The sequence below is a fragment of the Semicossyphus pulcher genome, unplaced genomic scaffold (assembly GCF_022749685.1).
Source record: "Semicossyphus pulcher isolate SPU_LCO1_2020_fin unplaced genomic scaffold, fSemPul1.0.p SCAF_16, whole genome shotgun sequence".
NCBI classification, from domain to species: Eukaryota; Metazoa; Chordata; class Actinopteri; order Labriformes; family Labridae; genus Semicossyphus; species Semicossyphus pulcher.
This window is the reverse complement of record NW_027211670.1, coordinates 17,954,103-17,981,392: the sequence shown is the minus strand read 5'-3', so window position 1 is coordinate 17,981,392 and position 27,290 is coordinate 17,954,103. Positions and strand designations below refer to the sequence as shown.

Below are 27,290 nucleotides of genomic sequence, written 5' to 3'. Positions count from 1 at the left end.
AAAAGACCAACAAATGTTTTCACTGTACTTTTAAACTATTGCTAATATAAAGCTGTCATTTTACACAATATAGCTGCTCGAGAGTATTCTCAGCTGGTTAATTTTTGATTGTTTTGACAACTCAGTGTAGTCCAAAGCTAGTTAGCATGTAAGCTAGCTATTAAGTTGTAGTTGGTCGATAGTCGTTTCTTGTCAGACTGTCAAGCCATCGATGTACAACAACTAACTGCGACGTAAGGTGAATGTCAGAATAATATTAAACATTTCACTGCATTTTCAGATACTCTGCGAGCGCTTATCAGGTTGGTAACGTTACCTCAAAACGTCACACAGCGGCACGGACAATGATGGTCCTTAATGAAGCACCGTTATCTGCTCTCTTGAAATAGGCCGATGTGATGTATGGCTGCATACCATATGTTAAGATTTGCTCACTTACTGAAGAAAGGACTGCCCAAGAAACAAGTCTGGACAAAACCAAGTAATACCTCATTCGTGGTGTCAGCTCAAGTTGTTTTGTGAGTATACCTTAAGGCTGGGATACGTTTTTAAACCCAATTAAATCATGTTTGAACTTTAAATTATGTTGCACCAAACTGCAAAGCTATCTTAAAATTAAGAGAGATTAAATTTAAACCTCAGTTTAGTTTTTACTCTAAACCCTAGATTAAATTTACTTCTGTTGCACCAAAATTTAAAATGTGATCCAGTGTTAACTTTAAACTTACACTTGAGGAGGTTTAACTTTTAAAATGGCTACTTTTTTGAGGTGGATTGAGGAAAATAATGAAGCTCCTCAAGGAAAATTGAGGGACAGACTCAACCCAATTGAGTTTTACGATGCAGCTGAATTTCAATCAAGATACTGGTTCATAAAGGAAACTGTTACAGGAAGATTGGATCAACTGTCAAACATGAAAGAAATGCAGCAATAGCACCAGTGCTCCAACTCCTGGTGGCCCTGCAAATTTATGCCACCGGATGTTTCCAGAGGGTGGATGGGGAACTGTTTGGCCTACACAGTTCCTCTGTCGAACGAATTGTCAGCAGAGTGTCTAGGGCAATAGCAAGTCTGAAGAACCAGTACAACTGGTTCTTTCCAACAGGGGAAATATTGATTAAACTCTCAGTTTATGTCAATAAACTTGGATTTACTAAACAGAGATTAGTTTTGAATTGTGCAGCAGATCTTCGCTTAATTTTAGATCTGGATTTACTCATTTTAAACCTAGTTTTGCTAAACTCTGACACTGCCAAGAGGCACCTCTGTTTAAAAATAATATGGAGATGTGTTATGTTTTGCTTTCTCGTTTTGTAGAATGACAGCGCTGACAGACTTTGAACCTTTAGCAAAGAGGCTCAAGATTGAAACGTCCACCACATCTTCTCTTAAAGGTAATTTGCTTCGATAGATTTTCTTGACAGAATATATGCCAAAAAAGAAAAATTATATTTTTACCCCCTTTGTAAAACGTTTGTTGTTTTATCTTTCAGTCCCTTCTTTACATATTAGGATCAGAGACAACGAGACAGTAGATCAACAAAGGAGTCAAAGCAACTCAGAGACGAAGATGGATGAACAGCCAAAGACCAGAGCAGATGGTTTGCGAGGTGTAAAGACAAAGGGTCTCCACCAAAGAATTGTCCCAAAACAGCAACAGAAGTTTAAAAACACTCTTGAACGGTGGTTCAAAAAAACCCCAAGTAAAACTGAAGTGTGCCAAACCACAGAGGATGTAGAAATGATGGACGATGGTGGCTTTCAAAGCACCTCAGCTCAGGTTCTGGACTGCCAAAAGGATGTAAAACCTGCTGTCTCTGACTCAGATGAGGAAACTCAACCCTTGACGCCTCAAGACCTGTCACCAGTTTCCAAGGAATTTGTAGGGAGCGAGGTTCATCAAAATCAGCCCAACAATGATGGCGTATCAGAAAAACAAGAAATGGTTACTTGCCCAGCCACCTCAGAAGGCTCTGTGAAACACAATACCAGAATAACAGACTTCTTTTCAGGGATGTCATCCTCACCAGGTTTGCCTGTGAGACGTCGCAGGTCGGATAAGTCTCCAGGCAAACAAGATACAGACGAGCCTGATGTGAAATGGCTGGGGACGCCGATCAGTGAGTTAAAGAGGATGCCTGAATGTGGCGGACCACTTCCTCCGCTGAGGAATGTTCCTGGACAGCACACTGTGATGATCAGGGTTTGAACGATTCTTATTCTTTTTTTAATATCCCCAACACTTCTGAGGGTTATCGAATCGAGACATACAGTAAATTAACTTTTTAACCCATTGTATCAGATACATAGCTACACGGAAAGTTTTCTTGGGAGGCCCTTTGCCAAACAAGTCCTTTATCTGTGTGTATCTTAAAAATCTTTTAAATTTTAACATCTAATGTTGGTGTACAGTAGATTTAACAAATCTGAATTCTGCATTTCACCACTTTGAAACCAGATCTTAACTGGAGCAGGGTAATGGAACCCAACGCACACAAAGTGCAAACTTGTGTGGAGGAATTGAGTGTAGGCATTTTATAATTGAGAGCCTGCAACTTGTACATCTAAAAGTCATTAACACAATAACTTCATGTCCCTGAGTCAGCTTTTATTCTGCAAAATTAAAACATATTTTTTAATCAGGCTTTTAGAATAATTTTTAAAGATAAGTGCCAACATAAAATTGTTTTTTTGCACACATGTGTTGCATCTACTAATGCTTCTTTTTATTTGCTCTCTTCTACAGACAGACCTGCTTGAGAAAGGTAAAGTTCCTGTTCCATATCCTGCTCGGTTTAAGGATACCTGGGATGATATCCATGTGAAGATGCCCTGTTCCAGTATGAGTCTGTTTCCTGTAGTAGATGAGGTAATGACTCTCATGCTTCTAGACCTCAGTCAGTATATGTATGTCTCACACAAGCACTGGCATGAGAGCTTTCTGTTTTTATGCCTCTAAACTATGGAACTCACTGCCTCTCGATATCAAACCGGCAAGCTCTGTCTCTATTTTAAAAAGGAAATTAAAGACTTTTCTTTTTAATCTAGTTTTTAATTTGGAGTAATTTTATTGACAAAGTTCTTATCATAGTTTCATCTTAAACTTTTTACTGTTTTTAATTTATTGATAACTAACATTTTATTAGTTTTACTGCAGTGCTAACATTTTTAATTAAGTTTTTATTCATGTCTTGTTTTATTACTTTCTACTTCCCTGTTTTAGTCTTTTAAAATTGTTTTTGTTGTTGTCAATTTCTGTCTGTTTGTTTCTTTGTTAAGCACTTTGGATTGCATGTTGTATGTATGAAAGGTGCTACATACATAATTGAGAGTATAAAGGCTCTCAACTCACTATAAAGTTTTACACAGCAGGTATTCATGTGCACTTTTTATGAGCATGGATGAAATCCTTTGGCGGTCAAATGACTGTCGGGAATATGGTGTGGCATTATATTAAATACATAAGTAATTTGTAACTACTTTATAAAACAGAGAAAACAACATCATGTTATTAAATTTGCATTTAGAAACATACTTAATTCACACTACGGACACCTAACAGATTTTGTGCCTCCACAGGAAACACTAGAAGCACAGAATAAGAGCCGGTGGGAGTTGATCAAGGAAACTTTAAACAACAATTTTACAAGTCCTGGTGACTTGAAGGCAAGTTTCACTTTTTTGTCCTCTTTTTATTTTTGGCATGAGCTCATGTATTTCACCTCATGATACAAGTGGCAGAGAGCACTGTAAGTGTTGTTACCAGACTATGCCATAAGATGGCGTCATGAGCCCAGAAACTGAGGCGCACACACTCTCTCAGACTCGAGATAATCTGATAAATTGTTGCACATGTATAGAATTTCTGTAAATGTAATAAATGAATTTGTTTGTTACAGAATGCGATATTGAAGTACAGTGCATCAAACGCCAAGAAATGGGACTTCACAGCGTTAAGTTCGTACTGCACCAAGGTAGGAACAAGAAAAGCTGATGCTTTTATATGAATATTACAGAAACCAGAAGTTATTTTTGTTTAAAAAAAATTACGTATTTTGTGCAATCATTTAATTAATTTGGCATGCAGACATTTAAACACAGATGGACATGATGTTGTGTTCATGATGTTTAATGATTAGCTGTAGCGTAATGAAACATAAACTATCCATTCTTTATGCTTGATTGTCCAACAGAAGGCATTGTTAACCAATGACGATGCTTTTCTCCGAGCTCGGAGACAGATGGCTTGTTAGTCCGTAATGACAGTATCTTATGTTTATGGAAGACACTGTGGTACAGATGTTTCATTTGACACCAGATTCTATTTAGCCTGGTGTATATGGTTTTAAAATGTTATCGTAAATCAATATCTCAAACTAAGCAGCCATTTTTCTTGTGTTTGATTCTCTACGTCTTGAAAGCGTTTTGATTTTTAAATGTTTTGTAATAAGATTTGTTCTCTATTGTTACAAGGTTTGTGTGTGTGTGAGCACAACTTGTGTTTGTCACTGTGTTACAGTAATAAAGTCAGACGACTTTTTAACAGCACACGATTCATTTGAACATATTTTATTCCCTGTGCTGGCTGGACATCTGGCTGTTTGGATTTCTGTGGCTCAGAGTATAAAGTTGTATTTTATGACTTTTATTTATGTGATGTTTATTTTTTTTACTGTCCCGAGCTTTGTCGTTTTCTTTACAAGCCAAGGATAAAATAGGTCTGAGTTACATCATGATGGCCAGAGCGCCGTTGGTTCATTGGTTGTCTGCTCCAGACTCATTTGGAGGCCATCCATCATCTGTTGTCTTGACTGGCTCTGCGTCATCCTGTGTAGAGAATCAGGCAGGGCTGTTCTACTGTCTGGCTCATGAAAGAGACGAGAATATTCAATTTGGATTGACTGGAAATGTTGCGACATGAGTGTTTGAAATAAGAAGTCCTGAGCCTGTAAGACCAGACAGACAATGGGCTTTATTTCCCTTATTGTGAGGCAGACATCATCCTCTGTGTGCTGCATGGGATCATACTGAACACATAAGCTACATGTTTTTATGATATCCCCATCTCAGGGTAGAAGCACAGGTAAAGCTTTTATCTTAAATGCCAATATGTCAAATGTGTTTCTGTCATTCGGCACAAGAACACTAATGGATTTCACATGGGAGAATGTTGCAACCCTTCAGAGGCAAACTGGGAGTCGAGAGAAATCATTTAATCTTTTGCCAAAAGGTCACGTTTAGTAACTTGTCAGAAATGAAAATAGCTGACATTACATCCCAGAGAATGCTTTACCCCAGCCTCGTACAGTACTACTGAATCAACTGTGTGCAGCGCAGTTTCATCATGGATTCATAAATCATGTTAGAGTGAGAATTTTATTAGATAAAATCGGATGTTGAGCGGCTTTAGCCAGAGGCCAAGTTCTGTTGTTGACGCTGGATTGTATTTGTAGAGTCCAGTAATGGTAGAATTTAATTTATGTTAGACTGCAAAATGTCCAGCACCATCAAACATATTAAGATAGAGTTGGACATAACTCGTATTGAAAAAAATTAAACATCTAGTCACCTACTGTTTTGTTGATTGATTTAAAGATGGCATGTTGGCATCATTGATGACTGGTTGTTCAGTAAAGATTGTAAATATTTAAAGTGTGATCAATGTGATTCATGTTAGACACCTGCAGGTAACTTTTTCAAACTTTATAGTTTTTTTGTCTTTTCAGAGAACATAAACGAACGAACAAACAAACATACATTCCCGCTAATCCGCCCTCCCTCCCCTTACACCCGAGAAGCTAGACAATTAAGAAAAAGAACAAAAAATACATAAATAACAAATAAATAAATAAATAAAGGAATGTTGACATTATATAAAATAGTGAGTACAATATGTAATAAAAATATGTAAGTTAAAGTTGTAATCTCAAAGATCTCAGTTTCATTCCCTTTGGCGACACCTATGGTGATAAACGGTAATCGCAGGAGCACACTTCCCAGATATCCAGACAGTGTTGCATGTGTGTCGTCCACGTTTGGCTCCGGTTGAAACTCTTGATTTTGCTCGCTGACGGTCGCTTTCCTTTTTAGACTGTTTGCCTTCATCTGAGCGTCGAATTTGTATTGATGTTTTCTTTGTTTGTTCAACCATAGTAGATTATTGTTAACTCGCAACAATAGCAGCCGCTTAGCTCCGCCTACCCTGACAGACCAACCACTGCGGGGTGATTGGAAACGCGTCACTAACTGGGCGCTGCTTGTGAATTATTTATGTGTAAGTCGCAATCGACACCCAGTCCATGATACTGCACATGCAAAGGCTTTCATCAGTGGGCCATAGGCTCAATCACCATTGTGTTACCTAATTCCAGGATAGATAGTGACTTAACAGACATTATTTAAATGAAACTCTTTGAAATTAATACTTTAATATTAAGCAAATCTGTAAGAAGACAAAAGGGCCGAGTTATTTTCCCTAATAGACCGACTTATTGGGCAAATACAGACACACTATTAACACATACATACAACTGTCAGTAGGAAGTAAAAAGGTTCAGAGGAGACGAACGATTTATAGGATCAAAGGAGAAGATGGAGTCAGAGTGAAATCTATGAATGGAGCCCAGGTGTAAATGAATTTCTGATGGGACTTACATCTGTTGTATCTCAGTGTTTTTTCGGAGGTTACTTTTAAGACGCATTGTAGCTTGGAAAACATTTGGTTTATTTATGCCCTTTATTATTGCACACAAAAGTCTGTTAATTCTCCCTTTCAGAATGTGTTCACAGCCTGACTGAGCCATGAGTCTATGTGTTAAAAGTCCAATATGCTGAACGGGAAGAAGCAAATAGGCTACATGTACAGTATCTGTAATGTACTGACAGAAATAAGCACAGCCCACAGAATATAGTGAAGGGGTTTGTTAACACATTTAAATAAATAAAAAAAACAGTCACAAAGGATGTTTGATTTATTTCGACTGTGAAAAACAAGTTTAATGGGTAATATCAAAGAGCTCAATGTACTGCACCCCATAGTTCACTGTTACTCTTCTCCTGGAGAGGCCAGATTGGAGCCGCTGTAGCAGAATGATTCTCACTGTCAGAGAAAAGTAGACATGAATGGCATAGAGTGACGGGCCAGGCGCCCTCATTGAATATTCATTTGGGCAGGCGTACCTTATGAATAACTGAAAAGCTGTTGACGGACAGCATCAGTTTTGTCCATTTCTCTTCCTCCAGTTAAACCAGTGTTGTATTTACAGTTATGAGCGCTGCAGTGTTTTATTTTAACACGGTAACACGTCCACAGACGCCTGCGAGCAGATGCTTTATTGCTCGGACCTGCGGGGAAAGTGAACAGCAGCGTGAAGCGTTGTGTTAAATCTGAATGGGAGCTCTTGTTCCTCGCTGCATACACCCCCTGCATCTTGCTTGATTACTTTGTCAGCCCGGTTTGATGTACCGACCTGTATCAAGTCATACAGAGAGTTAGCTCAGTTGATTTGATGCACTGTCTCGTGCTGATTTAAGGAGCTCCGCTTGTACTACCTCAGCTGTATCCGCCGCCTCGCCCTGTCAACCGCCTTCATTTATTACGCCCATAGGAGCAGTTTATGATGTCAACCAGGTCATTACTTATGACAGTGTTTAGTCAGGCTTCCTTTGCCATAATATAAATGTCCTGGGCTAAATCACCAGTCAAGGCTCCTTGTCCTGGGAACACACTGTCCTTTCTATTTCAGATGCTTGTTCATTTGCATCTCTTCCAGGAAGACTGTTTAATAAGCTGGCATGGCTGTGCAACCTTGATGAAATTGCTCTGTGATTGATCAGCCTGACATTTTGAAGCCAATATGGTGTAAATAGGGGTTGTATATAATGTCTAAGATACTGTAGCGCACTTAGGCGGTGTTGTGAAGTCATGGATGGTATGTTCCTTTAATGAATGGCCCTGGTGATATTATATTAGATTAACCATCCAGCCAGAGTCAGATGTATTTAATAATTCCTTTTAAAAATCCCATTTTATTTTCAAAATGAGATGATTTTTAATCATTTTTCACCTTTTTTTCTTACATTTGCATGCACAGAATTGTAGGTAGTGTGCTTTAATATTTAATATATATATTTAATATCTCTTAATCTGTTCATTAAGCCTCTACATTTTTATCGGCACGTCTCATAATAATGTCACAGCTGAGTTTTGTGGCAAAACAACTAACACAAACAGATCTCTGTCTCTCTCCAAGGTCCTGGAGCCTGATGCGGCTCAACATCTGTTTGACTCCCTGCTGCCAGACATGGTGCAATTAGCACTGAGAGCATCTGAGCTCTGCACCAAGGTAACAGCCATCACTAACCAACAGACACTGCCTCCTCGCTGGCCTGTGACACAGTAGATCACCGCAGCAGGTTGATCCCAAAGGTCACGACATGACAAATAATCCCGTGAAATGGTAGTAAAAACGGTGAGGTCAAGGCACGTAGCCATTGATGGTCATTTGTCCGATGTTTTATAGTCAATTTGGTCATCTTGTTCTTTGGCGTGTGGATGATTTAAAGCTGTGTGCAGCTGAAAAGGGACCAAAAAGGTTTTTGTGTAGTTGGTTTTACATGTCAAATTTAGTTGTAGCCGATTTATGTAACACTAGGTGGCCAGATTAGCCAAGCAAACAGGTTTGTATTAAATTTAGTGATGCGTTTAGTGTTGCAGGCCATTTAAAAAAAGACATCAGTCTACACATTGCAAGTGTGGAAAGTTGGTGTGTGTTGTAAGGGCTTATTTCTGTCCCCTTATAATAATTTTTATAATTCATTATTTAGTAGAATAATTCTCTTTTTTAATGGATAGAAAATTGAGTAACCAGGCCAAAATCGATCTATGATTCTGTTAAAATCGTCGGTCTGTGTTTGAGGTGTAAAGATGAAGAGGTGATGAACAAGATTTCAACTTCCCATTCCGATACCTCCTGGCGATTCTGGCTCGTACATATAAGGCCGAATAACCGATCCTAGAGCAGCCATGTTTTCTACAACCTTGAAATGACAGAAAGTGCGGCCGTGGGATTGCACACGTGGGGGAGGAGCTATGCAGTCACTCCAAATACTGTCAAATAAGGTCGGAGAGGCTCCGAAAAAATTATTAAATTAAAATATGTATACAATTTTAAAAAACGAAACAAACTTTACCAACGTGATTCAAAAACACATTCGAATAATAGAAAATTGATTGCAGAGCTAAAATATGTCCCCTTTAAGAAAGCTTGAAAAACTATTGAATAGCTTTCACATTGAACCGAATGTGTTGAACAGTATAGGAGAACTTAAAAAAGAGATTTATCCATCATTTTCGCTGTGCTTTTAAACATTTCCCCATACAACAAAGTGATGTTTCCTCTCGCTCTATAGTCTTAATGCACCAAGCTCCCGCCACAGTTTCTCATAAAGATGCACTGATTATTTATTAGGAGTATAGATCTCTTGTAAGTAAGGATAGACATTGATTGTAATTATGATGGCTGATTCAAGAAGCACAGAGTGCTGCCAAATTACTACATTTATGCGACGTTCTTCAGTGTCTCATTTGGCAAATCAACAAAACAAATTATTTTGACCTTCCTCAGCTGTACTTGTGTTCCTCCTCCAGCCGATACCCCTCCTCAAGGAAGGCATGAACCACTCCATCACCATGTCTCAGGAGCAGGTGGCATGTCTGCTCGCCAACGCCTTCTTCTGCACCTTTCCCAGACGCAACTCCAGAAGGTCTGAGTACTTCAACTACCCAGACATCAACTTCTTCAGGTAATGTAGGGTCGACGTAGTTTCATATGGAAGTGTTTGGAGTTACTCGGGCTGTGAATGAAGCCGCTGTGACAACTAGCTTCATTTCCATGAGGGGGCACTACTGCATATGATTTTCTTACCATTTATTTTGTCTTCTTATGGGTGTAAAAGCAAACAATATTTACATTATATGAAGTTTTAAGCATGAGCAAACACTTTTTTATATAGTCACTTCAGTGATCAGAGATAAATGTTACTTCTTTGCACAATAATCTCACAGATTTAAACATTAAAGCCACTTTGCTTTTCTTACTAGAAATCTTAAATACAATACTAGTTGTGTCATTCTGTTCTACTTGTCAGTTTTACAATAATAATAATTACAAATCTATCATAGAGAAAAGCAGGAGGGTCTTTTATTTTGAAATCCCTGCAGGCTTTCACTGTGGAAAGAAATGCTAAATCAGTCTGCAGATCGCTGCTCAGTCATGTCCCCCATCTCTGCTGGCATCACAGTGTAATTACCTAAATGGAAGCGGGAATTAGATTAACATTGATTCAGATGGCTGCTTTTGACAATAGAGAGGGCCACTGGCTGTTTGGCAGAAGGCTGTAACAGAGTTCAATCGCATCAGTATTTCATTCACATAAGCGTTTACTGGGATTTGAAAGGAAAGACGGTGCCATCTTTTTAGTCTGTCGCTAAAAACAGAGACAAATACTTAATGCTTTGAAGTGCGCGTTTTATTATTATTAATGTTTTTTAGTTTTAAAACTTGTGGTAACGATCTGCGGGATCCAAACTCTTGTTTCAAAAACAAATGTTTTTATCTGCAGGTGTTCTTTTTATCTCAATGTGGACTTAAAAACAGCCTATTAAGTCCATCCTTTGTTTTTTTTTTGCTTCTTTGAACGTAGTCTGTCATTCAAAGTATTCTTCAGCTAACTTCATTTAGTAGTTTATCACAAAGTGCTTTAGCTCAGAGTTTGCTGGCTGCATTTCCCTGCATTTTAAGAAATGTTTTCTTGCTCTGATGATGCATAAACCCAGCTGTTATAATACTGTATTCACTTATACCCTCTTCCTGAGTTACATTAAAGCTTTCTGCACATCTGTGGGGGGTATATTGATGTTATATAATTGTGTATTAATTCTCTATTCCCCAAAGACCACACTGGGATTCGTTACTAAAAGCCTGCTCTGACTCGTGGCTACTTTATATCAAAGACCCCAAGGACTGCACGGTGCACGATTGTTTCCAGGGGCCACAATGACAAAAAATAGAAATATATGATGGAGTGAGTTTCCTGCCCCTGAAGGGCTCTTAGTGCATCAAGCTTTTGTCGTTACTTCATTTTGCTAGCATGAAATTTCTTCCCTTTTATTATAGCATGTGGGACGGGCTGCAGGGGTCCTTTATAGAGTTTTCTCGACAGCGAGATGGTGAAAGTGCATACAGACCTGCCCGCTACAACTCTATACCGGCCTCTTTGTGTGTCCAGTTGTGTGTTATTTTCAGGGGTTTGACCTTTTTTTCCTCCTGAGGACTTTGTTACTTAAAAGGGACACGGAGCTTCTTAATGTATCCCCAAGGAGGGAGCCCTGTTTCCCTCTCTCTTCCTTCTTTTTGTGCGAGTGCTGTGAAGTGGCACATGAGTGTGGCTCTGTGATGGCAGGCCCGGGGCAACTCCATTGTCGTAACAACTAAGGAACTCCTACATAATCAGCGAGTGACTGAATGAGTAGCTGAGGGAGAGATGGGCTAATTCATATCAAAAGTTAAAGCATGACTGAACTCACATGGCCAGAGTGGAGCTCTTGTGTCTGTACAGCACTGAGTCATTTTCCTGGTCTCTGCTGTGGCTGTTAAATCACTAGTGAAGCTCAAAGAGTCGGTGGTTGGCTGTGACACCATGTTTAACCTGCTCCCTTAAAAAGTGTGCTTCTTTTTTAGCAGAGAAACATCACATGTGCTTTAATATTCTTCTCTTTTCTTACCTTCAGGCTGTTTGAGGGCTCCTCTTCAAGGAAGATTGAGAAGCTGAAAACCCTGATGTGCTATTTCAAAAGTTTCACTGAGCAAAGTAGGTGTTCAGATGTAATTGTCCAAATTTTGCCCCAATACATTATTATTGATGTGAAGCAAAATATAATATTAAAATTCTTATAAAATTATTTTTTATTTTTCCTTTCAGAGCCTACTGGACTTGTAACCTTCACACGAAAAAGCTTGGATAAACCTCTGAATTGGAAAAGGTATAGTATTAAGTAGCATTACTGTTGCTAGGTTACGAAAGTTGTCTGGCGGCGTCTCCGCTTCCCTCGGTAGTAACCATTAAAGGGCCAGTTCGCCGATTTTCAACCTCAGTCCCATCATGCTATTATGGGGAGCTAATGCCATTATGGTAGGAAACAAAATGCAATTTGGCTCTGTGTCTTTGGAGGAAGCTATCCGCTTCTCCAATGGGCCCTGGAAAACCTCCGCCAGACTACGTAAAACACGCCATCTGGCGGAGGCCAGGGAGCTCGCTAAACTACACTTCCTCAATCTAGGACGCCCGCCTCCGATGTCATGTCTCGTTCAAAATCGTCAGGTTTGAAATGTAGACTGCAGACCTGAAGATTAGACGATCCACCGGTATGTTCTCGTCGCATTTCTGATTCTGTATCGCTCTGAGCCATTGCCTGCAGTGATCAATGTCTTTGACTGGGCGAAACCACGAGCTGAATTATTGCTTCTATCGATTACACCAGCTTTGGCTGACAGTAGCTTTTTCCAGGGGAGAATTTCTCCTTGAAGTCTGTTTTAAATCGCTCTGTACGCTCAAAATTTGCTTTAATTCAATGCAATTTTACGAAGAAAAGATAGAAACAGTCGAAAGGAATCTAGACCTGGAAATTGTACCCTCGAAAAAACAAAAGGATTAGCTTCTCCCTTGCCATTGTTGTTGACAAAGTTCATATCAGAAGTCCCTCCCCTTCTTGATTTTGATTGGTCGGTCAGGGAGAAGTGACAGTGAAAATAGTTCAACTTTTGGAACACCACCGCGCTCCTCAATAAGTTGAACGTTTGCTGTAAGCGCAGCGACAAAAAACTGCTGAAGGAGGATGCTGAGCGCTGAAAATGCTGAACTGCATTGGTTTTGTACAGAGAACAGGCACTACCCGCAAGTTAGTGGACACAGGCCCTAAATCTAGTACACTATTTTGAAGCAAGTAACAATAAACCTTTTCAACTGTCGTCATTAACTGAAAAATAATTCTTGTTTTTCCTTTCAGCTCACAGACTCGGCTCACGAAGCTCCACATTACGTGTGAAGGGACCATCGAGGATGACGGTAATGGAATGCTTCAGGTAAGACATGAAGGTAGCACTATAGTGTGCTATAGAAGGTCTCGGCCTGGCAGTCCTCTTCTGTTGCCTGAGAAATACTCCTCCTTTTCCTTGGTCCCCCTCCTCCTCTCCCCTTGTAGTCCGTCACTGAGCCTCCACATTCTGGAGTCTTTCACCCAGAATGCTTACTGCTGCTGAAAAGGCCTTTGAGGGGAGCCTGTGACACGTCGCAGGGAGTGTGCGCTGGGACTGGGGTCGAGGCCTCTGAGCCTCCTCTGCTCTCAGTGTCGGCCATGCTTCCTGTACACTGTCAGGCCGGCCCGCTCTGCCTTTCACCTTTTGTTTGCCTCCAGTTGCCACGAGCTGACAGTTGATGTGCACACATGACCAGCTCCGGGGGCTCGCCGCGGCCCCCGGATTGATGGATGCTCTGCTGGGGTGGGGGGTTGATGCTGACAGCCTGTCAAAGCAGACTTTGGAGGCTGGCTTGCTGTCCCAGAGTTGAGTGACCAGTTTGGGGAGATGCGCTGCTCACCCCTTTGCAGCCTCTTCCCGGGGTTGTGACGGGGTTGGTCGTGGGTGTTTACAGGCCAATGAGCAAAAACTGTCAGTCCTGAAATTGGATTATATGTTCCTCATGGCTGCTTCCTGACTTAAACAATGAGTTGTCACGCACTAGTCGGAGCTGAAACGATATTTCTTTCAAATCATAAACAAGTAAATCAGTGTCACCCACAGATCTGCCCACAACCCTGAAAAAACAAGCAGCAAAGATATCACAGGCATCAGTCAGCCGTCACTTTAGCAGCATGCTATGACTGGAGGGAGATGTTTACTTTGGACTGCAGGACCGCTCTCTTGTTTTGATATTTGCCAGCGGCAGCAGCTCACCTAAGTGCTGCTCCTGGGGAGAGCTCGTGTTGGCATGGGGGACAGATGTCTGAGTAATGCGAGCACCTCAGGCCGCCTTACCAAACAGCTTGTCAGAGATTCTCTCACAAATATAAGAGAAAGGGCCTTTCAAGACCCTTACAGGAGGTGTTTTGCTTCTGCTGAACAAGTTTAGGAAACTATAGATTTAGTATAGTTACGTTTTATGTTTTCTTTTTGTGCATGTGACTAAAAAAAGTGTTGCAAAGTCATTTATTTGTCATTCATTTGTCTTGATTTCAGGTGGATTTTGCCAATCAGTTTGTTGGAGGAGGAGTCACCAGCTCCGGTCTAGTTCAAGAGGAAATCCGCTTTCTGATCAACCCCGAGCTTATCGTTGCTCGCCTTTTCACTGAAGCTTTGGATCATAACGAATGTCTGATCATCACAGGTCAGTGATCTAAGACTCTCCCACACCCTGTCCAACAATATTTCCCACTGAAGGAATCCTACTTTTCCTGATTTTGTCCTTTGATCCAGATCGGATCAATAAAACCCTGGGTTTTCTCTTCTCATGCTTGACCTGTAATTCGCCAGAAGAAACATAACAGCTGTTTCTAGTCACACCCAGCATGGCGCACACACTGCACACCTTCAATTTACCCCATCCTGGCTCAGCAAGAGGCTGAGGGATGTTTGTGGCAATTGCCCTGTTTTCTGTATCTGTCCTTGTCACATGCTGCCTTTTGATTGGCTGCAAAAGGGAGAGTGGCAGTGTCAGTGGGGAGCTGGAGATTGGGTTGTCCTGATTGCTCTGTTGGGTCTTTCTGTTGACTAATTCACACCGGCTGTACTTCAGTATTGAGTGGTTGCACACAAACAACGCCGGGACAGGCCGGCAGACCCAATAACAAGAGTCCCAGCAGGAGGCTGATGGCTTCTGTCTGCTTTTTCTGCTTTTTTTATCCGTCTGTCGCTGTTTGTTGATTCTGTTTTGGCTGTTTGATTTTGTTTGTGGACGTAGTTTTATTACACGGCTGTATTAAATACTTTATTCTGATTGGTTAATCACAGCATTCCGTGGTCTGTTATTTCTTGATAACAGACCATTGTTATGAAGAAGAGACCGTTCAGCTCTAACCACACAATCCGGAGGACTAACTGTAAACATATCAATCCGCCAAAAGAAGTCCGGTAAATTTGACGTCGGTCTGTTTACAGAGGGGGAAAAAAGAAAAGAGCGGAGAGAAAGCAATGAAGGCAAAAAGATGCATAAACTGAAGGCCACAACAGAGAGATCTACAAAACTGAAGACGGCACATGAAGTAAACATTAAGCAGAACACAGTATGAAAGAAAATGTCAACAGACTCTGACAGTGACCAGACAGAAAACCTCAATCCGCTGCTCCTCGTCTTACTTCACCATTCCATTTTATGTAAGTAGAAACAGCTAGCTTAGCTCATTTTTAGAAGGCTAGAGTTAACCGTTGCTATGGACGCAGCTCTCACTATGAGTGTTATAGATTATTTTTAAATGGAAAACGGAAATATGTAATAATTTTTAAACGAATAAGAAACATTTCTAATGCCCTGTGTCCTTATAAGCCCCTTTTTTTTTGAAAAAAAAAAAACGATGAAGCACTTTTGCAGTGAGAGAAAAAATGCTGCACACGAGTCATGTGTCTATGACGACAATATGTTAACAACAAGCTTACAACGTGTAGGGCGATGAATGCACAACACTTTCCCATTCCCAAGTGTCTGGCCGATCTGCTCCCACAAAGGGGCTTTTCGGTCTCTATCTCTATCTGTGATAGATAGAAACAGCCAAACCAAGTTGCTCCTCCATGTTGTGGTAACCAGGGTGACGAGTGGCGCCCCATCTGATTGGTTGCCTGAAGGGATTTTCAACTTGAAGCTCTCAGAGCGGCCGCACAAAAAAGACTGAGCGCTTTGAAAAAAGCCTTTCGGCGTTCCATTCCGCAATAACAACCCGCTCACTATACATTATCATAAATAGTATAAATAGTAATAATAAAATAATATAATGTCATAAATAGTCAAAAGTGAAGGAATCCCACAGAAATCCAGCTCTCATATATTTATACTAAGAATGGATAAGATGATCAAATTATGTTACTCTACAGTCACCCCAAGCTCCTCGTGTTTTAACTTCTTATTGCTGAGGATTCACAGATGCAACCTGTTCTGCACAATTTCATCGTCCCTGAATAGGACTGCTTTCACATTACATAACAAGATGGTTGGATTCACACAGGAAGTGCGGCTCCAGAGCCTCCGCCCTCCTGATCAGCAATCATACCGATGCATCAGGTCCGTCCGCTCTGGCAGAGTCACCTTCAGACTTCTTGCCGGTCATCCCTCTCCCGCTTCCACTTACGCCACTTAACTTTATTACTGGGGCCCAGAATTAATTATAGCTGGAAGACCTTCCCAAGACCTGCTCCACTAATGGACTCTTCCATTCCATCATCTTTATTAAACCCCTTGCCCGTATCTCTTGTAAAGGTCCAAGCCTTAGCTACAATGTGGCCATGTGGTAAATCACATTCCCCTGTGATATGTTTTGGCATACAGTAGGGACGCTAATGGATCTTATCTCTGCACTGAAATTCGTAAAAGTGCCCAGGCCTAATTGAATTTTTCCGTGATTGCTAGATATCTGGCAGCCATTGGGCGGTCAAAAGTATAAATAGCATCAAGGAGAAGTCATGTATTCAGATGTGGTACACGCCTTGACGCAAACAGGAGAAATGGGGATTTATTTCTTGCCTCTGAATAACAATTTTGTTTTTTCTTATTTATTTATTTATCAGTAGGAAAGGACGGCGTTTTTAGATGCTTGAGAATAGTTTTCAGTGAAAGTAGTGATGATATGTTTGAACCCTTGTTTTTACAATATTTAATGCCAGTCTTTCTTGAAGGTGTACGGTGGTGTTGTCCTCGTTTGTTCACTTGCAGTTGCCAACTTTTGCTTTGACATGGCAATGAGATGCGCCTCTGACCTTTCACCGTCTCTGGCCCACCAAAAATATGAGACACTTTGTTTTGATGTATTTACACATGAATGGAACAACCTTCAGGATCATTGTGAATTATACCTGCTGATTTTCATCTAACCTATTTGTTATTTAGAAGTGATTTCGAATAACAAGTCAGATCTTTCCCAGGCCGAGATTGATGTGTCTCTTGATAAAAATATGTTTTGAATGACCAATAGGCTGCATGATTGAAAAATGTAAATCAAAATTCATGTTGGTTTTGAAGGTTGTTCCATTCAAACGCAAATATGATATATTTTTGGAGGCAAAGTAAAGGCCAGGTGTTTGCATCGTAAACACAAGGACGTCTAATTTTGTAGCAGGAGTTTTAAACACGATCAATAATCAAACGTTTGTGATAACTTGCTTACTCTTTATATCAAAGATGTAATGCTATTAGAATATTTAAAAGTAACATTTAACACATTTCGAAATAATTCATCATTGTACTAAAAAAATGGTTTATCCGACTGTGCAATTATTTAACACTTTTACCAGCATAATTTCGGTTGTAGATCCTTAAGGGGTTGACTGATAAGCATACATTTAATATGAATCTTTAAAGTTGTAATCTCGAAGATCTCAGTTTCGTTCTCTTTGGCGACACCTGTGGCGATAAACGGTAATTGCGGTGTTGCATGTGTGACGTCCACGGTTGGCTCTGGTTGTAACTCTTGATTTTCCTCGCTGACGGTCGCGTTCCTTTTTAGACTGTTTGCCTTCATCTGAGCGTCGAGTTTGTTTCTTTTTCTTTGGATTTTCACTTATTTTGAAGTTGTATCTGTAGTCATCCATCTTTTCTTTGCTTGTTCAGCCATAGTAGATTACTGTTTACTCGCAACACTTGCAGAGAGCGGAATAGCAGCCGCTTAGCTCCGCCTACCCTCTCTGGCAGACCAACCAGTGGGTGATGGAAAACGCGTCACTAACCATCCATAAAAGTCGCACCAGACACCCAGTCCATAATAATACTATATACTGCAAATGCAAAGGCTTTCATCAGTGGGCCATAGGCTCAGTCATCATTGTGTTAGCTCATGCGCCGATAGATAGTGACTTAACAGACATTTATTTACATGAAAATCTTCGAGATGATTACTTTAAGGTTTACTGTTTATTTTGGAGAAATACGTACATGTTTGGTTCTCCAAAAGTCTCCAAAAAGAGGACAAGACTTTTTTGCCACTTTGCTGCTGTAATGCTTTAATCTTTAAAGCCATCAGTGTAATCTTCATAACACACCCACTTAAAAACTGTCACTTACATGGACATTTCAAACGGCACAGTGAATCAGGATATTTTGATATCAGGCTATTTTGTAATCAGGATATTTTGTAATCTTCGATAGTTGGATTATAAAGGCTGCTGATGTAGTAGCAGCCGCCTTAATATCTTCTCATAGTGTCTTTCACTGTCATGCTGTTGGGACATTAACTATGACTTGGCTAACAGCAACATATGATGAAATTAAGTAGCATGTTCTGTAGCACCTTCTGCCTTTTACTTGTGTGTTTTGTTTTAAAGGTAGACTGTTGAACTAGAACTTAAGTGTCTTATCCAGGTAGTGATTTTTCTTATTACTTAAAAGAAAGGAGTGGAGAGACAGGCTGATTATTAGACTGTCAAGTGGAGTACGCTCTAGAGATTCCCTCCCCCCACGTGCTCCTTCCTATAACTGCCGACCAAGGCCCCACTACTAATCACTTGGTTTATTCACTCTGCAGCATGAAGCATCTCAGCGAGTGCTCTCGACAGCCAGGTACTAATGAGCGCTAATGAATGGGAAGTTAATTTGTGCCCTCATTTGTTTGACTGTGCTGTTGCCTCCCCACCCTCCGCTCCCCCTTTACGGGTGGTGAGTGTTCCCCCGTGGGCTGCCGGTCAGCCGCTGCTTCTCGTTGTTTCAAGGGGGGGTAATAACTTGACCTTCCTGTTGTCAGGAGACAGATGCTCCTGTTTCATCAGGCAGAATCACTACAATCACACCGCCTGAACTCCTTTTGTTATTACACAGAATTATTCAAGCATGTGTTGTTGGTTGAATGTCTGCCAGATTTTCAGAGTATCCTGTTACGATTGTTTTTGCTTTATATTTTTACTGTGTTATATGTGGGCTTGTTGTTGGTTTTATAATATGATTTGTGTGGCAGTGATGTCAGTGATACATCTTTATCTTCCTTAAACTATTTTTTATGCAGCATAATTAATCTGGTTTTTATGCCCCCTTTATCAAAGTTTAATCTTACCTTCCTTCAGCCATGTTATAATTCAAAATGAGTAATATTTATGCTTCAAAGTTGTGTGTGATGATGTCTCTGTTTCTTATTACCAGGTACACAGCAGTACAGTAAATACACAGGATATTCTCAGACCTACAAATGGGATGGCATCCACCAGGACGCAACTCAAAGGTATGCCTTTAAAGACAATGCCTAAATAATAACTAAATGCTTGGTTACACCACTTCTTTACAATAGTTTTTAGCCATGCTAGTTCTTCAGGAGGGCTAACCGGTGTTAGCACCACTATGGACCTGACTGAAATATCTCAAGAGCCATTGTGCTCCAATTTTGGTACAAACATTCATGTTCCCCAGAGAATAACTCCTATAAACTTAAGGCTCCTACATAACCACCATTAGGTTGATATTTGGGTTTTTAAGTCACAGTACATGCTTTCTGTCGTGTCCTTAAAATGATTGTTTGGAAGTTTTTTTTGTGAACAATTGTTTTTTTATTGAAGAAATCGACATCTGTATTTTCATCCCTTTCCCCCTCAACCCCTCCTGCCATACTAACTTACCACCCCCGTTGGCTTGCCCCCCTCCCGATCTCGGTTCCGATCTAGTCATTCAATACATATATTTATTCATGTACTATCTTTTAAGTAGTCCTAATATTAGAGGAAGCCCCTTTCCATATTTCCAATGTAGTGGCGTTGGCCTTGTTTACTGGGACAACATCCACATCCAAGTTTTTTGGCTGCAATTAGGCCAGCCAGCCATAACTTGCGCTGTCTCCCATGAAGTTCCATGTGTGAATCATCATTGAGCAACAATTGATTTCATCCAAAAGTACCTCTAGGCAGTCCCATGTTTAAATGCTCCAGGTACATTAAGACACAAGTCACAGTTAGGGCTGGCTGACCGTTTCATATGGAATCTCACAAGTGGTGTAAAGTGAACACACTTGTTGTTTTGTGTGTTTTTTTCAGCGATGGCTGGCAGAGAAGATGCACAGAGATCGTAGCCATTGATGCGCTGCACTTCAAGAGCTTTCTTGAACAGTTTCAGCCACAGAGAATCAACCGAGAACTCAACAAGGTTAGATTTTATATGATCTGTGTTTCCTGCTTGCTACCTCTTTGTGTGTTTAGTTCTTTTACTCGTGTTTCTGCAAGTTTTTTGCTCTGCATGCCACAAATCATGAGAACTGGTCCGGGCCCTTTGCTCCTGGGAACAAAAATAGAACCATGATGTCAGCTGGTTATGAAACAGTTAATGTGTGTCTGCTGTGTTTGATTTTTTTGGTTTTGTAGACAAATCAGCAGTTTGTATAATTTATGGCAGTGGAAGTGAGGGGGGCAATCTACCACTGCTCTTTGATGTTAGGCTTTGATCTTTAACTTTCATGTCCCTTTAACAGTTTTATGTTTTTACTTTGACATTTTACTTTAGTTTACACAGGTGCCATGACTTTAATGTCCATTTGGTTGATAATTGGAAAACTGTTTCATCCTAAATGTCAGCTAAAAGGATAATTGATGTCATTTTCTCAAGCTAAATATGCGAATATTACGTCATATTTATGTAATATGGGCAAATGGATTCTCATATGTCTATAGCAAATTAGGTCCAGAATACTTTTTTCTACCTCAGGGCTATTAATCATAATTATAAAATTTACCTTGCACATCGTTTAAAACAGTAACCCTTGCATGTATGCGATCATCCCTGTCGGCCATGTCTATTCATAACAGGAAATCAAGATGTTGATGTTGTCAAGTCCGCCATCAAAAAGCATGGAGGAGTTTGACAGCCCTGACAAGGGTGTGAAGGATGCGCCAACATGGAGATCAATCCTCTTTCGAATATTGTTCAGCCAAATGTCATTTTTGCCCTTTCACAAGAGGGATTTATGACTGGTCAGGAGGAGGACGGGCCCTCACCATTTATTTTCACTATTCACGTAATGTCCAGTATGAAAATTAATGTTCTGGGCCCCTTCAGGTCTTTCATGTAACACCTCCTGCTTTAAGAAATTATTGCTCATGTGACATCCAGCCCACCTGACATGCTGTCATGTCAAATGCTCTTGTTCACGTGCGTGGGTTTGGTCCGTAATGTGCCATGATTTATATGTAAAGCTCACACCAATTTCACACCAATTGTAACTCAATGGAGGCAATAGGTGTGAAATGACACACTGTTAAAAATGTATGTTCGACCAACTACCTTCATGTGTACACTCAATGACTCATGTGTCAAGCACAGACCAGGAGGCAAATGGAATTACTTTGTTGCTCTCAGTATTCCATTTATGTTTGATGGCACGGAGACGTTCTGAAGACCTGCTTCTTATAAAACACACCACTGATCTGGAATGATAAGGTGATCTCAAGACCTGAGGCCTCCTTTATGTACGGGATGACACATCATTTCCCACTCACTTGAGCTCGCTCGACATGTGGCTGACAAGTCGATGTAATGTCATCCCAAGAAGACCTGTTTCATTCACAATTCAGATGACGGAATGGCTTTTCTCATTGAGACAAAGGCGATATCTTTGATAACTTGCTACCTTATATATTTTCTGCTACTTTAAGCCCTAAAAACCAAACAAAAAACTCTCACTCTGTCATGGCTATCTCTAAAATTAAACTAAAAATACTTAAATTACATCCATTAGTGCAATTCTTTGTCTTAGAAGTACACTTATGCAACACAAGAAAACTATAATCATATTCTGAAAATCCCCCGAATGGAAGGGAAACCAATTTGTGCCGCAGAATGCAACTAATAAAATAACTTCAGCTAGCCTAAAACACAAGATTTTAGGATATCAGATTATTTTTGAGTCCTTTGTCTACCAGAGAAGTAAATTAAAACAAAACAATACTGACATCGCTTCATGTTTGATCAGCAAATAAGAAGACAGTAAATGGTAAAAATGCAGAGGAACACTGGGCCATGTTTCAAGTTAAAAACAACAGCGTTAGACGGCAGCTAACATCAGCATTTGGCCACTTCCTAGCTAACGTTACAGCTTTACATAAGCTGTGTCCCAATGCAGGGGCTGCATCCTTCGAAGGCTGTATTTGAAGGCCGACTGCGTCACAGCGGCCTGTTGAAGGCTGTCCCAATTCGAAGGCTCCTTCAGGTGTGTCCGATAAATGAGTTCTCCTTTTCCCGGGTTGCGAAGGATCCATCTGGTGCATCCTTTGCGGCCCAACGTATCCCGAGATTCACTGCACCAATTTAAACGAGATGGCGGACTGTTACACGGCCGAGGAATAAAATTTACATGTAAAAGTTTTCGGTTTTAACTCACTCGAATAGCTAGCGTTACACATGTTAAAAAAAACGAAAGGGGCCTTGAAACAAATTATTATAATAGGTTAAGTTACGTGGCATTAGTTAGCCCGCTAGCTACCAGGCTTCTCAGCTCAGTCTGCAGGCAGCTGTGAACACAGTGTCTTCTACACGCTGCACTTTGTGACGTCACAGCAGGCTTCAGAGAGCTGGCCAATCAGAAGAAAGCAGGCTTGTTAGGGGCGAGGTTTCTTAAAGGGACAGAGCTGACTGGGTCGTTTCTGGCAGAGGCTGTGTGAGGGCCTGCACAGAGCACCAGGGTGAGAAAAATGAGGAGTTTGTTTAACTGTAAATTACGCTAAGCTACTCCACAGGTATCACAGACTGAAATATGAAGCTTGAAATTAGTATAATACCCCCCTTTAATCTCTTCAATTTGCCTGGCCGAGTGTCAGGATCACAAAGTTCTCATATTCTTTCTGTCTCGTTAAAGATTCAGTTTCTGATTAATGTTTCCCTCCGGTGTGGGCGGGACTTAACTGGAGCTGTATTTATATAGAAGTTTGTTTTGCTTTGTGTTTATATTTCCTCTCCTAAAATATTTATTTGATCTTCCCGATTCTGTCTTCTTTTAGGCCTTCTGCGGCTTTGCTCGTCCTGAGGATCAAAGTCAAAACCTTTCTGCAGTGGCTACAGGGAACTGGGGCTGCGGGGTATTTGGGGGTGACACACGTCTGAAAGGTAAGCTCTGACGTTACGTTGCCGTCAGTCGATCTTGTACAAAAAACTGTGAACTCATCATCTTCACTTCACTCGGCAGTCTAAGCAGACCCTCTTTCTTCGATATAAAAGAATAAATATCAGATTGAAAGGCTCCAGCAGATCAGAGAGGGCATCCATTTGTCTTCCGGGAATTCGTTCATTTAGTTAAGGTCTATTCGTCGCCTTCCTTTTATTGATTAAATGACAAAGTTAATATGTTTCATTAATAGTGAAATTGATCGCCTGCTCCAGTCCATCAATCCGTTACAGCTTCCTGTCTAAGCCTTGTATCACTGTCACTGAGTAGGGCGCTTAAGGAGAGTATCAGTCTGCGATAGAAGCTCTGCTTCTCACTTTCTACTTGACTTTACAGCCCCTGTACTTACTAACTGCACATACAACCATGCATATTTGTTAATTAGCTGAAGCATGGTACATCCCTCCATGGGCATTATCGCCTACTGTCTGCTTAATGACATGCCTCCCAGGAAGAGCCTCATAATTCTAACACTGCTCTCCTCCTGGATTTACCCTCCATGGCCTCACATAGACACCTATTTTTTAATTGTCGGAACATTTTTGACGATAAAAGCGGTTAAAACAGTGCCGGGAAGAGAAAGTGCTGAAGTGTAGACATATTCAGCTTAGCCCTCCTCTGAAAATGTTGATTCAGTTTTGCTCGTTATCTCACCACCGACCCAACCTTCATTAATCAGCAGACGTATTTCCAGTCTCTTAAAATATTCACAGCTCTCCGGGGCCAGACCTGGCCTCTCTTTGTAACTAATCCACAGTTCTCAGTGGGGGTGAGACCTATTCCCTCGATTACTTACCTTTTACAGTACATGACTAAGAGAGAGATGCTGCACACTTCAAACGGTAACATCAGCTACTAGGTGACTTTTAGGACCTTTGTTTGTTTAAACTTTGCTGTATTTTTACAAATAACAGGATCAGAATTTAACCTCCAAAGAAGAAACTTGTTACTGTATTGAAACAGATTTTGTGCCACTGTTTCCGTTGAGGTTTATTACCGGTTTCTTCTCTTCCAGCTCTGCTCCAGATGCTGGCAGCTGCAGAGGCGGGCAGAGATGTGGCCTACTTCACCTTTGGTGACAGCCAGCTCATGACAGATGTCCACAACATGCACTCTTTCCTCACTCAGAGGAAGATCAGTGTCGGTGAGGCAAACAACCAGCTTCTTGTTTACTTCTTGCAACTTTTTGCCGTTCGCTCTTTGCACTTTTTCTTTTTCTCTGGTGCAGCTGTTAAGTAGGAAATGATAACGTGATTTAGGGCTGGGAGGTATACCGGTTTCACACCGTCAATACTGGGATAAAAACAAATGTTTCGATTTTCGTACACGTTTATCATAACTTACCTACAGGAAAAGTCCGTCTGATATCACAGAGTGCATCTCTTCCGCAGAGCACACAGAGACCTGGCTATCTGCATGCACAGTGCGTGTGTCACTTGCCCGTAAACATGTGCACAATGCTGTAGTGTCATATATAATGTCGGCGGGATGATTGAGTCAGACGCGCAGCTACCCGAGTCGGCTTTTCAGTGAATGTGTTATAAGGAACCTTGCGCCGTTGCTGTTTAACGCTGTGGCCACATGAACGGACCGTTCATGGAGCAGAGGCGTTGCGGAGTGTTTACTTTTAGTGGCTTCACCTGCTGCGCACACACGGCATGAGGTTGTGCGTTTGGCGACAGGAAGTAGGATGCCTGAGTTTTGTTTCCTTTGAACACCGTTAGAAACAGTAGATGACAAGTAACCTAGCTGCAGCCCATAAGTCGATTTGTAGTCACTGAACCAAGTGTGGTAAAAGTGGGAGGGGGTTTTGGTTTTGTAAAACAGAAAACAGACTTTAAAGTCCAAAATAATAATAAGTATAATTCTTAGTTGTTTGTACATGAAAACAATTTTCATTTTGTAATTCCGCAATGTAATACCGATACCGCCAAAAGGAAAATAAATATTAATAGACATAAATTTTATGTCATATCGCCCAACCCTACCATGATTATGTTTCAAATTATGTTTCAGAATGATATTTACTCTTTGGATTCTTGTTACCCATCATATAATAATATGGCTAATTATGACTCCTGAAACTCCTCATTTTGCCCGCCGTGGTATCGGTCTACTTCAGAGACAAGACAACACACACCTTATCTTCTTGTTTCCATCACAGGGGAGGTGTACGATCTCCTGGGGCAGTACTACAGCTCAGTGTGTAAGAGCTGCCTCGGTCGACGCCCCGACGTCAGCCTCTACTCCTTCATCTACCAACAGGTCAGCTCCTCCCCGGCGCCGGATGTCTCAGACGGGGGCTCGGCCAGACAACACGTCCCCACAGACAGCAGTTAAGGTCAGGCGGCTGATGAGTCACCGTGCCTTATTGTTGGACATGAAACATTCACCAAATCAAAACATTCTCAATCTGCCTTCAGCTTTTTTATCTGATATATTTTTTGTTGGGCATATTTTGTGGCGATATACTAAATCCTCCACTGCTCCACTGCTTGCAAGCAAACGTGAAAATCCGGCAATGCAGATCCTTTTCAAAAACAACAGAGCAGCTGAAGGTGATTAGTTATGACCCTGTCTCGCGCTGCTGTCCAAGCTGTGTTCAATTCGCCGCTGCTGGTAATACGCCAATGGATTGAGCTTCAATACGACGCAATTGTGATTTTAATGGTGAAGCAAAGGTTGCCATCCATCTTCTCAGTTTGTCATGTTGCCTTTTTTACACCCACACATATCCAGCCTAATTGAATTGGCTGTCAGAAATCGAGTTAAAGGAAAAGAATAACAAGAGCCGGGTTCGGAAAGCTCGGAGCGCTCTCAGGAAAGCGGTTGGATTTAAAGAGCAGCCCCGGCTCTTTGGGAAATTGTCTCCTTTCTTCTGCGTTTAGTGCAAAATTCTAGTTATAATCATGGGTCCATGAATTCATTTATTGGATTCTTTGCTGTGTTGTGTGTGATATGCACTTCAAAGAACCCAGTTGCACTTAAAATATTCATTTGATTTGTTTGTTTCTGTATTTTATTCACTGTAAATCTGATATTTGTAGGCCTTCTTATTGTTGTATAGCTAGACTTGAATGAAAAGTACAGTTAATTTTGTTTTTCAAACATCTTTAATAAAATCAGTTTGAAGTATATTTGATATCTAATTTTTTTATATTTCCCGTTTTTTATTCTGAAGCATTTGAATGGAGCCGCAATACATCTCAGAACAGTCAGGAAGAGGGCTCCTTGTCCCTTTGCTTTACTGCCGTGCCATTTATATTTCCCCAGCTATCGCTTCACCCTTTCACTCAGAGTTTAATAAGGTCATACCTTTTATATAAACTGTACATGACACCTCATTAAGTAAAGAGGAGATCACAGAGCATCCAGTCAGAGGCGGGCAGTGGAGCTACTGGGTGATTTCTCTGTCTGTCGGATGAAACACTGTTTCATTTGCATCAAGAAGAAGCTGCTCGACGTAAGTCTCAGAGGGTTGACCTTTGGCACCGATGATTCAGGTTTGATGACATACATTTGTTTTTGGCAACATAGATAATGTGTGTTCTTTCCACATAAATCTGACACATCAGTAGGATAATTGTATTAAAGTTGCTAAGTATACAAACACCATTTAGCATGTGTTTAAAGTGGTAATCTTGAAGATCTCAGTTTCGTTCTCTTTGGCGGCACCTATGGTGATAAACGGTAATAGCGGGAGCACACTTCCCAGATATCCAGACAGTGTCGCATGTGTGACGTCCATGGTTGGCTCCGGTTGTATCTCTTGATTTTCCTCGCTGACGGTCGCTTTCCTTTTCAGACTGTTTGCTTCATCTGAGCGTCAACTTCGTTTCTTTTTCTTTGTATTTTCACTTATTTTTGAAGTTGTATCTGTAGTCATCGATCTTTAGTTTGTTTGTT

The 27,290-nt window shown here is 40.8% G+C and overlaps 1 protein-coding gene across 2 annotated transcripts; it reads left to right on the top strand.

Moving 5' to 3' along the window:
- Nucleotides 1–153: 153 nt before the first annotated feature.
- On the top strand, nt 154–26,465 carry LOC138593565 (poly(ADP-ribose) glycohydrolase-like). Of its 2 annotated transcripts, none has more exons than XM_069664636.1 (18): nt 154–238; nt 390–518; nt 1,319–1,395; nt 1,495–2,204; nt 2,748–2,870; nt 3,581–3,667; nt 3,901–3,975; nt 8,254–8,346; nt 9,651–9,805; nt 11,793–11,872; nt 11,984–12,044; nt 13,068–13,143; nt 14,296–14,443; nt 19,388–19,466; nt 20,269–20,377; nt 23,221–23,326; nt 24,400–24,528; nt 25,549–26,465. In XM_069664636.1, exons 2-18 carry the CDS (start codon nt 403–405, stop codon nt 25,722–25,724), a joined length of 2,400 nt encoding a protein of 799 aa, XP_069520737.1. In that variant the 5' UTR covers nt 154–238; nt 390–402; the 3' UTR covers nt 25,725–26,465. The 2 variants fall into 2 exon arrangements, with proteins under 2 accessions (XP_069520737.1, XP_069520738.1); XM_069664637.1 differs by having other exon boundaries at nt 187–302.
- Nucleotides 26,466–27,290: the final 825 nt, after the last annotated feature.